The sequence below is a fragment of the Nannobrachium achirus genome (genome assembly GCF_963921795.1).
Source record: "Nannobrachium achirus genome assembly, chromosome: 19".
NCBI lineage: Eukaryota > Metazoa > Chordata > Actinopteri > Myctophiformes > Myctophidae > Nannobrachium > Nannobrachium achirus.
In genome coordinates, this window is record NC_137826.1 from 39,951,445 (window position 1) to 39,964,025 (window position 12,581).

Consider the following 12,581-nt stretch of genomic DNA (forward strand, 5'->3'; position numbering starts at 1 on the left):
TACTATATGGAAGAACCGATACAATCGCGGAATTTACCGATCCAGACACTCACGGTACGATCCATGGGTACGTACCTTTTTGGCGAAGCCCGAACTGGCGAACAGGGGAAATGTCCCCTACCGTAGCGATCTGGCGAAAGAAAAAGGGAAAAAAAACCTTCTGCATTTTTTTCATCTTTTTCGTTTAATCCTTCTGGACAGGGCGTTTATCGTGCGCTTGCCCAGGCCTTACGGCCTGGGCATAAATATAACGATTGCATTCACCACGGCTTCGTAACTCGCGCGGGCCCTGGCCCTGGTCCGCTGGCCTTCGCGCCGCTTGCAGTGTCGTGGACAATCGAGCGGCTCCGCCTGTGACCAATGCGCAAGCACTCAATAACTACGAAAAATACCTTAAAACAGAGCCATGTTTAAGACAATAAAACGATTCGCCAGATCGCTACGGTAGGGGACATTTCCCCTGTTCGCCAGTTCGGGCTTCGCCAGATCAGGACTTTCCCCGATCCATCACGATTTCGGCCGTCTATTGTACCGGTACACACTGAATGAACCGATTCAACCGTATCGCGGACGTTTGTATCGCGATTACGATCCGTACAATTACAACACCAGAGGCAGTGCCACAGATCACGTTCAACCCAGAGTCAACTCAAAGAAAGGGTCAAACTCGTTCTTCTGCTATACCACAAAAATGTGGAATGCCTTACCGAAGGCCATAAAGGAGTGTGGATCACTAGCATCCTTTAAAATTGCCCTGAAAAACCACTTACAGGCAGCAGCCGTTCGCAACTGGTAAAAACCTAGCCCAACCCTCCCCTCCCCTGCCCCTTCCTTGTATATACTTACTGTTTGTTTAGACTTAATGTTTTCTTTTTTTTTTCTTTTCTTTATATCTACTGCATAGTACTGTGTTCTATTTGTCTGTCATTCAATGTTATATGAGATACTTAAATGGTTTCCTGTTGAAATAAGCTTAGTCTTTTCATGGATCTCCTTTTAGTAGACCTTGTACCAGTGAACTGTACCGTCATGAATCTGTACATTTTCCTATGCAAACTTCTAATAAAGCCTTCAATCAATCAATCAATCAAACCGGTATATCTTCGCATCCCTATTTTTTACCCAAGCAGTTCAAAAACAAGGAAAGCGACTCGGAGAAGTTTGAGTAAACATTAATTTATTAGAAACATATGGACTAACACATGCCAACGAGTGTGCTGGACGGTAGATATAAAGCTGTTTCGACGACTCGGTGAGCAACTTATTGATTTGTACATGTTTTGAGCTTAGTATGGACGTTGGGACTCAACCAGCGAGAGCCATATGACTCTGCCTTATAACTCCAGGAGAGACATAACGTCCGCATATTAGCGCCCTCTCCTGGAAGTTATAATTTATGGCTATATACATAACGACAAAGTGTGAGGCTCTATAATTACCCAATAGATTAAAAAAGACTCGTTCACCTTCAGTGATAAATAGATGAAAACACAACGTGAATTACTTCATCTTGATCTCGCCTTCTGTTTCAGTGGTTGAGCAGCTAACAAATGTCGTCCTGCTGCTTTTCTTTTGTATTTCACTCAATATTTCACTCCCTTGTCAACAAAAGTCACCATGTTGTTTTCACAACTGCATTGTGGGAATAATGTTGAATGTTCTTCTGCTGCCAGTTGCCGACTTTGGCGTATTGCTGCCCCCCACTGTTAGTCTCGGGTGCTACCAGTACTACAGTTACGTCTGTGACCTTCCAATTCAATTCAATTCAAAGGAGCTTTATTTGGCATGAGAAAACATACGTTTACATTGCCAAAGCAAGTATCACAAATACAATAAAAACAGTTGAGAATGGGGAACATAATATGTTCCCCATTATATGGAGGGGGTACCTTCCAGACGTGTAGAGAAGAGAACATCCACCTGGGAGTGCATCCAACAAAATCATGTAGTCAATTATTTATATTTTGTATTTATAATCCATCATTTAGTAAATTAATCGATAATAATTGATCGATGTCATTTTAAGATAAAATAGGCTATTATGTACAAGCTCACAACGAATCAAGATGAAATGCATTTTTAGCTTGTAGTTCAGCTATTTTCACTAGTTTTAACAGTGAATCACAAATTCACGATACATGGTTGATGATACAATACATGGAAGATATTGGTTAATTCATGGCAATACGATACGATTCAATAATTTAAAATCGATATAGTAACAATTTAGCAAAGAAAATACATTAAAAGTAAATAAAGACAGTGATTCTCTGCAAATACATGCATTGTATTTCAACACATCATGAACACAGATTACACACATTTATCGATAGACCAAGAGTAGCTATAGGCCTATGGAATGGAAAAGTATAGATCCTTCTTTTTCATTTTAATTTCAAAAAATTGCTAAAATACAAGGCACAAATACTTAAGTTTCCATAAAATTATGGATTACGATTACGATTTAATTTTTTTTTATCAATATGTGAGACATCATGCAGATTTCACAGATTTTATTGAAGAGATTTCCCCTTGAGACGCAGCATTTCATTTTTGAGGGGGTCCTGCTTAAAAACATGAGTAATAAAATACAATACAATTCAATACAATACAATACAATACAGATAGACGGACGGACAGGGGCGAAAACATACTCTCCTGGCGAAGACAATGAATATCAGTCACATTCTTTATTCTAACTTCAACTCTAAAATAGATTTTTACAAAAATAATGTACAAATATTACCAAAAAATGTAAAGCAGAAACAATGCCATAATATGTGTTACAAGATATGTTGCAATTTCAGTCAGAAGAGCTCTGTCGATATTCTGAAATGAGGATGAAAAGAAAAATCCAATCCAAAATAATATAGTGCATGTTTAAAAACACGTCACGACAAAATATAAATTACCCTTTTTGTAAATCTTCTCCTTTAACATTAAATGAAATCGGAAGATTATGATGTTCTGTGGAGGCATACGCATAACTAGTCACACACAACTTGGATACATATGTGTTGTGACTCGTTGGTAGGATGTGGAGGATTACTTGACACAGGAGTCAAGTCAAGTAGTGGAGATTTGGCAACAATTCACAAGAGTCTGCTCAGAATTTCACTTCACGTGGAATAGTAAGGTCAACTCTTTCTTCCTTTACCGAATAATTGTCCTTCTTCCTCCTCCTGCACAACCTGCACAACAATCAATCAATCAATCAATCAATCAATCAATCAATCAATCAGTCGATAAATCAAACCTGTAACAATACAGTTGAGTTAAGATGATTTAGGACAGTATGAGTCACCAGAGCCATGGTTAAAATTGAGTTTGAAGTTACAATGGATATAGGAAGGGGGCATGTCTGATGAAATGAATAACAAATATCTAAATATTGAATCAAGCAACTTAAAAACTGTCCGCAGTGCTCCCAAAAGCCTGAGTAGACGATATAATATCCCTTTAGGAGCTACAGTATATTTTATCCATGCCTTACCCCTTAGCCATAAACGCCTTTTGTACTATTTTGAAAAACATTCAAATAACATTCAAATAGCCAATCTACATCGACACGTTCTGAGCTTGTAGATCAGCTTTTGAAATATTTAAAAATGTTTTTCAAAATAGTAAAAAATGGCAAAAGAGTTTAGGGATAAGGGGTAGGGCAAGGACGAAATAGGGCCCTAGATTCCTGGAGATAACAAGCAGCATCAAATGGAGGCCTGTGGTCTAATCATGCATATCAAAAGTGGGGATCCTTGAAATGAAAAAGGTTGAGAATCACTCATCTATATAAAGATATGCCCCCTTTTATTCAGAATCGTTGTATGAAAAAGGGCATAACTGCAACATATACCGGTAGCTTTAAGCTGAAATCATTTCTCAAGTTCATAGAGGCTGCGTGTGAATTAATTATATTGTAATAACTTTAGGGGATTTGAACCTACCCTTGACATTTCTGCATCTGCTCCAGTGTTTCTGGAAGGTTCTTATTGAGGGTCTCAGGAAGGAAGAGGTTAGCCACAGATGAGCCAATAGTGAGACTTCCCATGAGAATGTATGGTAGATACTTACTGTAAGCGCCTGTGAACAAACACAAATACAATACAAACATTGGTGATATATAAACACCGCCCAACAAAGTAGAGGTACATTGTAAAACATGGTGTGCACACACTGATACTGTGCATATGAAATGTACGTCAAAGTGGGGTCCGGGGACGCCGTGGAGTCCTTGAGGTTACAAGAGGTCCACAGCCAAATGACTACTTTAATTTATTTAATATAATTGCAATTAGTTTAAAGTGATAAAGAATGACATATACGGTAGTTGAATGCAATTTAAACCAAAACATTATTTCATATTATGGGTGACAGAATCATTAAAGTCATGGACAAATCATGAAATAGTTTCAGAGCCCCGTTTATAAAGAATTAACGTTAATGTTACGTCATGTTGTAGTCATGAGGCGGACTACAGGCTGCTGGAACCACCAAACCAGAACGGCCTTGCGGCCTCAAAAATGTAAAAAAAAATGTTTAAATTTGTATAATCGTTTTGTTTCTTTTGGTATACCTAATGCCTGGTTTGGTATGTTCATCTTTTATTCTAACTCGTAGTGCGTAGTGATTCGCATTATTACGGAAATAACGTTACACCATGTTGTAATTTGTTGTAGTAATCGGGTGGCAGGAACTAACCAACCACTGTTTTATTCTTTTCATCTTTTCCAAACCAGATCACACGGCTGAGGTGGAAAGTCTGGTGACGCGAGGTTAGTGTTCGTGTTCCATACAGTACAGTACACAGTGCACAGTACACAATACTTACCCAAATAGACGATGTAAGGAGCTGTGATGCTGCCTAATCGGGCAGCTGAAGAACAAATGCCAAGGCCCATGTTCCTGAGCACGGTGGGGTAGATCTCTACTGTGTAGATGTACACTGTGGTGTAGGCCATGGTGAAGGCACACTTCCCAATCATTTCCATGGCCACAGCAATTTCACGATGGTCTGTAGGGGAGAGATTTAATTCAGAAAAAAATTAGTTAGAGACCATTTGACAAAATTTGACGCCCATTTTGTAAGAATTATTGCCGGTGTGTGAAGGTAAAAGTCACACCAATAATGAGCATGGGATTGATGGCTTTAAATGTTATTTCGGTAATTCACTTGTGGACAAGCAACACATTTAGAGGAATTTAGTTGTATTTCCCTGTGGGAAAGCAATAAAAAACATTGTTCCCTGGCGTGCGTTTGCGTTAAAACTAACTAAATATCTTTTTGGACTTGTGCTGTTTATGACGTTTGTCATGCAAAACTGTACTGAAAGCAAAACAGGGATTGTGAACAATGAAGGCTGATGGGATTGATTGATTAAAGAATTTATTACAAGTTTGCAATAGGAAAAAGTACAGTTTCATTACAGCACAAATCACTGGTACAAGGTCAACTAAAAGGAAATCCTAGTAAGCTTCACAGCTTATTTACACAGGAACCGCTTTATGTATTTCATATAACATTGAAAGACAGACGGATAGAACAGAGTACTTTGCATAGGATAACATCAATTACAAAAGCAGAAAAATGGGGAGAAAAAAGGGGGGGGGGACATGGGGGCTTAGTCTATTTACAAGTCTCGAGTAGCTGCCGCCTGAAAGTGACTTTTCAGACCCATTTTGAAGGAGGCTAGGGATTTGCACTCCTTTAAGGCTTGCGGAAGGGCGTTCCACATGTTGGTGGTATAGCTAGAGAACAAATTAGAGCCTTATAGTGTTAAATCTAGGTTGAACGTGATTAGTGGAGCTGACTCTGGTGTTGTGATCGTGGACATCCTTGACCTTTAGGAAGTAGTTTGTCAGGTACATGGGTATCTTTGAGGTGTAGTGTATCTTGTACACCCAGGGGCCAGTTGCACCACCAGAACGTAAGTTCTGCCCTAAGTTAGGGAGTAAAGTCCTTACTAGAGGCTTACTAGTTAGTTTGTAACTAAGTGAGTTACTAACAGGTGTTGCACCACGACTGCTTAAGGCATAACGTAACTAGTAATGCGTAGACTGTTCCTAAAGTAATGTATAGTCGCATAAAATGACGTCATAGCTCCCGAATCCAATGAAAACGAACTGTTTCTAGTAAAGCTTGTATCGTCTTTTGTCAACAGAGAGCTCTGTCTCTCCACTGGCAAGTACACAAAGTCACTGTTATGCATGCACAGTGCGAGCGCATCCCTGCGCAGCGCACTGCCCTGCAAACGGATTGTATCACAAATTATATTGGCCTCATACATCTTTCCCCGTTGTGAAGTAATATAAGCATATTTGGAGACACAGGGAAAGAGAGCACACCGTTCAATTCGCTGTTGTGCTGTGCAGTGGTTGAAAAGTACTCAAATGAATTAAAAAAGTATCAATCCTGCAACATAAAAATACTCTATTAATAGCACACACATCGTGAGCTTGTAGATCGGCTATTTTCAAATGGCCGAAATGTATATTGGGCTTAATGTATGTTTTAAACAGATGGGTCGTTTCATTGTTGAATTAATTAAATAGCCGATATAATGCTGTCTGCCACGTTAGTAGTGTAGTTGCTCTACTCCCAGTCTCCCATAGAGATAGGTTACTTAGTAAAGACTTAGTGCTACCCAAGGGGAGGTGTAAATATTAAGTTGTTACTTAGAGATACGTAAGAACAAATTTGTGTGGTGCAACACCTGACATTTTAGTAATGCGTAAGTCTTGACTTAGAAGCCATTTACGTTACAACTAGGCTACGTTATAACTTAGTAACAGCTGGTGCAACCCCGCCCAGGCCCATTGCAAGATGCTGTACTCTGTCAGCTACTTTGAGCCACCCCCACACTTTTGTAGTGATAATTGTTAAGGTGGGCCGGAGGAGGAAGACCAAGCACGATCCTAATCAGTTTGTTCTGGGCTGTTTGGAGCTTTAACTTTAAGGCAATTTGGGCATTGCGATACCATATGGATTCCGTAATCAATGAGTGGCCCAATAAGGGCATCACTTGAAGTCTTACGTGTTTTAAAATTGATCGGTGGGGCAACCCTCTGCAAGAATCGAATTCGTTGGTCGAATTTGTTGGTTTTGATTACCTTGGTAGTCATTTTATCACTGCATGGATAGGTTAGCCTCCAATATGCATCCCAGGTAGGAGAAGTAATTCTTTCTTGTTATCACAGTGTCACCTACTTTAATGTTGTCTTGTTATCACAGTGACACATACTTTGATTGTGAATGTTTCGACTTTGCCGAGTGTCTGACAAGATCCAATGAGGATACATTCGGTTTTACCTATGTGAATTGAGAGTCTATTGACATTGAACCAGGTGCAGATCTTGTTCAGAGTTGTTCAGAGTTAAGGGCCTTTTCAACCTGCAATATGTCGCTGCCTGAGACTAGGCGAGAGCAGAGTCATCCGCGAACAGAAACAGATTGCAGTCACAGGCAGATGACATGTCGCATGTTAGTATGTGTTAGTATTAATCACTTTGATACTGTATGAGATATTCTGTTTGGGGGTGAGTATAGGAGTATGCGCGTGACATCATCATCAGACCCGGAAGTTATGCGGGAACGCCTACTGAGTGGCAAAAGTCTACTTTCTGGCCTTGACAGCCCATACATCCAAACAGAAAAGTGTTATCTGATTGCATTAAACAACGTTACATGATGTTAAACTCACTTTGCCACTGACTTTGCCACTCGATTTGCCACTCAGTATGCCATTCACTTTATGCATTCGCATACCCTCTATATAACTTTGAACTGAGAGGCCTTGTCAGGACAAATGTGTCTGATTATGTTTTTATTAGCTGTGGCAATAAATTAGATAACTAAGTGCAAGGTATATACTGCCATGATGTGCCATCATGCAGATAAAAACTTGAATGGATGCTTTTGTGAGATTAGGTGAAGTTGGTTTCATGTAACACAAAATAATACTTATACCTTTGGGGACAATTTGGATAAGCAGGAGAAACACCCCTCCAGTGAAGAGGAGCGTTGACAGCAGTATTCTCCTGGGACATTTCTTCAAAAGCCATGTAGTTGCAATATAAGCAGGGACCTCAATGGCGGCTGATAAGAAGCAATTAAAGAAGGGATCTCCGCTTAGATTAGAAGTGTTCAAGCTGAGTCCAAAATAGCCAATGTTTAATGCCACCCTTGAGAATAAAAGCAAATATTCAAAAGATAATAGAATGTTAAACCTTCTCTTTAATCAGAATATTTGTGAATGTTAAACCTTCTCTATAATCACAAAGATGAGACCGGAATTAAGCACTCACCATAAAAGCAAACACAACAGTGTGATACAGCTTATGTTTCTGGATTTCAGAATGTCAAGGAAGGTGTATTGTTTTGGTGCCAGTGAAACCTCATTCTATAAAGTAAATCAAACAAGACATTTAACAGGATTAGTTTCATCATTGATAAAGAAGCTAGTAAGATTTCATGGGACTCTTCCACTAACAAGCATAATGGACCTTACCTCTACCTCTTTAAAGATGACCAGTGGTGCTTCAACCTTGTTTTTCCTGGCTGCATACCTCAGTATGGCGTCAGCCTCTCTTGTTCTCCCCTGAGTGAACAGCCACCGAGGAGACTCTGGGAGCAACCTGCACAAACAGTTTGTGTCACTGAGTCAATGGGCCACGCACCTGCTGTGTCAAGATGGTTAGAGTCTGGGAAATATTTAGCCTATTCACCATATTCCTGGCCTTCTCCAGGGCGACCATTTGCCACCACTTCCCTTTCCAAGAATAGCCTCTATTTCTTTGAACGAGTTACTGAACCCATGTGATTGACTTTTGAGTTGAGTTGATCACTTCCAGTGTGCCTTGTTTAGTCAACACCTCTGACCCTTGCAGATATGACCCCTGCGGATACGAGGAACTTACCACCATAATGGGATGTAAGCCACAGACAACGAGGAGAGAATGATAAGAAGAGTCCTCCATGCCCTCATGCCAAATGCAATCCCGGGTAGCACCATGTACCCAATGCAGTAGAAGAGATAGGACCCCAGTGTTGCAAAGAGCACACGCATAACATGACTCAGCACCTCTGTCCCTGTGGAAGACAATATAATCTTAGAGTTTAAAGGGACCACACTATACATTTTAAAAAAAAAACTATTTTTTCATGTTTTCTTTTTTTTTATTATTCCCAATGTATTTTTCCACCCCAAACAATATAATTCATTAACTCTAAGCCTTAGTTTTAATTTCTGTGATTTTCTGAGTGGGTGTGTCCGAATGGTTCTCTCCTGAAAAGTGGACTGGTGTGATGCCCCTCCACTTCAGTTTCCTGGCAACTGAAGAGAAGGGGTCAGTACTTCTATTCTATTTAGACTATATGAGGTGGAACCATGAGGTAAAGTTGTGCTAAAATTGGAACGATACAGAGAAGATTACGATTGACTCTACATGGTTCTCATTGTGATTCTCTAATATTCTCTGTATCGTCCAATTTTTGCCCAAAGACAGTGCCCCGTTGCTAACAAATGGCATTTTGGTATTGCATCTAAAACGGCTTGAAATTAGAGACAGACAGAACATGAAATTTCAATATCCCGAGTGGTTGTTTAGGCTAAAACCTGTATAAAACCGTATTTTTGACCAATATTTATATAAAATGTATATTTAAAAGCATGGTGTGGCCCCTTTAAGGTGGGTTTATTACTGACCATAAGACTGAATGATGAGGAATCACATTTACCTCAAGTGGACAGTACAATTTGGAGGTAATTGCGACCGTCAGGTCGCAAGTTACTATGAAAAGCTCCACCGGCTGGCCGTCATGCCACGTCATGTCACACTTTTGCCCTACTCTTATCTCTGGTACCGTTGCCCCTATCCATGCCAAACTTTGCACACACACTCCTTGGCTGGCAACCCACAACCTCCACCCCTCATTTCTCACATGGCCCTCTTCAGCACCACCGTCAGGCCTATTTTTGCAAAACACATTTTTGGACACTGCTCCTAAAAATTTTGGCCTAAAATCACGCAAAGCGGTGCACAGTATCTCTAAAGTCATGTCATCAACATGGATCTGTCCCATTTCCCATATTCCCTCCTGATTGGCTACGATTGAAGTTTATGTATGCAACGTGATGGTCGCTTATCTCCCGATTAGGGAGTCTTACTGGTTTTAGTACTTTTACCTCTACTCCACTACATCTCAGAGGCAAATATTATACTTTTACTCCACTGCAATTATTTGAAAACTTTAGTTACCAGTTAGTTTGTAGATTTAGATTACATTAACGACTTCAGCCCTATATACATTTCTTTCATTTGAAAACAGCCGATCTACAAGCTCGCAATAAGTCACATTTTTATACATTTTATACATAAAACGTGTGAAATGTGCGACATTGTGTATAATGAGTACTTTATACTTTTGGTACTTCAAGTACATTGTGATGCCAATACTTTTGTACTTTTACTCAAGTAATTGTTCAAATTATGGACTTTTACAAGTTTTGCTGTAGGCCTATTGCCACTTTTACTAAAGTAAAACATTGAGTACTTTTTCCCCCACTGGTCATAGCAACAGAACAGTTAGAAATGTAATATATGCAGTTGATTGGGAGAAATAGATAAAAAAAGGAGAATGAGGAATATTTACCAAGTACATATCCAGAGATGAATATGGATATTTGGGAGGCTCCATAAAGCAAATAGACGACACAGAACATCATCCATGAGTTGGAGAAGGCCAGAAGCAGGCCAAATAAACAATGACTTCCAAGTGAGAGGAAGACAATCTTTTTCCTCCCAAACCTACATGGAACAGAAATAATTGTTGACAACAAAGCAATTTGTAGTCATTATTTTCAGCTGGAAGTGTGGACATGTCTGGTGTCAGTTTGTCTAAATTACAAAACCTGTCCAAATTAGGGACGCCAACAAATATCTGAATGGAATTTGAATTGAAAAATAAAATACATGATGTTAGTATATGTGATTTCATCGCAGGATTATAGCATATAGGTGGTGACATCATGAATGCAGGGCCGGGCAATGCCGTCTTTAAGCATTTAATCCACTCACTGCATTGCCATCTTCTGTAATGCAGATTCATTATATAACTATAGATGGAGCTGTTGTCATGGACAAAGCTTGTTTTTGTGTTCTTTGCCTCAAATGAATACTTTCTTGAAGCACCACTCTAATACTCAGGCAATGTATGTCATATCATACACATTGGCTACAGTACATAGGTGGAAAACATCTTGTAAGGCACTACAGTCATAACTGCAACAATACAAGAACCTGTGTTTTAGGGATTTTCTATTCAAAATAAATAAAAAATAAATACCTGTCAGACAACTGTCCAGAGATTAAGGACCCAAACAAATAGCCCACATATAGAGCTGAGGTCGTAAAGGGAACCATCCACTGATTGTCACACACAAGGTCCCACTGTTAGGAGACATATTTCTGATGTTTAATTCACAGAAAGAAGAGTAAATAAGACAGCAAAAATGACACTTGATAGGAGGGGAGGGTCAAAAAGGAAGCCAGCAAATTTGATCATTTCTCACAACCAACAATTCCTTATGCAGAGTAGACACGTGAACACATGCCCCCACCCCTGCTGCACACGCACATGCACGCACACACACACACACACACACACACACACACACACACACACACACACACACACACACACACACACACACACACACACACACACACACGCACTTATAATGTCGATTTCTCATATTCATACTATAGGTCTACTTGTGGGGGACATTTAGGGACCACAAGTATTAGTCATACAAGTACACACACACACTGACCTCCGTGACTATGGTGGACTGGTAGACGTCTTGGCTGTAGCTCCATCCGTCCACACAGCTCTCCTGTCTCAGTTCAGTGAGGTTCACATCCTGACCGGGGATGTAGCCCAGAGCAGACAGGTTCCTGACCTCATCCAGTCTGTAGCGCTGGCATCGGCTCTGCTCCTCCTGGCCGTCCACCACCTCTATGGGAATGATGGCCTTCCTCCATGCCGCACTCAGGTTGGCCTCGGGAATGAAACAGTGGTGTTTTGGAATGGCGGCGATAAATATGACAGATAAACCATTGATTCCGACGGCCACGAAGACGGTATTTATGAGGAAGAACATCCTCCAGAAATAAGGGCCAGTCTGCCCCAGGAAGGCTGTGGCTTCATCGTATTCTCCCATTTGTTAACGAAAAAGAAAAGCTCTTGGATGAAAAAGAAAAACTCCCAACAAATCTCTGTAATCCTCATAGATACCACCAGACTTGGTAGGTCGCTGACTCGCTGAGAACCATACAGCTGCAGTACGGCACAGGTTATGAGGTGTGGGGTCAGTAGGTCCTCCTCCTGTGGGGCAGAGTCACAAATTACCTGAATGTCAGTCCCCTGTCAAGCCTTGGTAATCGAGTGACAAACTCCAATTTCACCTTCACCCAACGCCGCAATGCAAAGTTATTTATTAGAAGCAAGCAAACTCACCTCATTGTCCTGATTTGATCCTGATCAAAGTACAGTGAAGTAATGAGGGAACTGATCAAAGGCTCAG

The 12,581-nt window shown here is 40.3% G+C and overlaps 1 protein-coding gene across 1 annotated transcript; it reads right to left on the reverse strand.

The window, feature by feature from the left end:
• Nucleotides 1-3,940: 3,940 nt before the first annotated feature.
• LOC308304820 (organic cation/carnitine transporter 2-like) lies at nucleotides 3,941-12,218 on the reverse strand (the record flags this gene model as incomplete). The annotated part of the gene is made up of 8 exons (XM_080749449.1): nucleotides 3,941-4,080; nucleotides 4,829-5,011; nucleotides 7,964-8,178; nucleotides 8,500-8,631; nucleotides 8,914-9,085; nucleotides 10,649-10,803; nucleotides 11,342-11,445; nucleotides 11,829-12,218. 8 exons carry the CDS (start codon nucleotides 12,216-12,218, stop codon nucleotides 3,941-3,943), a joined length of 1,491 nt encoding a protein of 496 aa, XP_080605575.1.
• Between the last annotated feature and the right edge of the window lie 363 nt (nucleotides 12,219-12,581).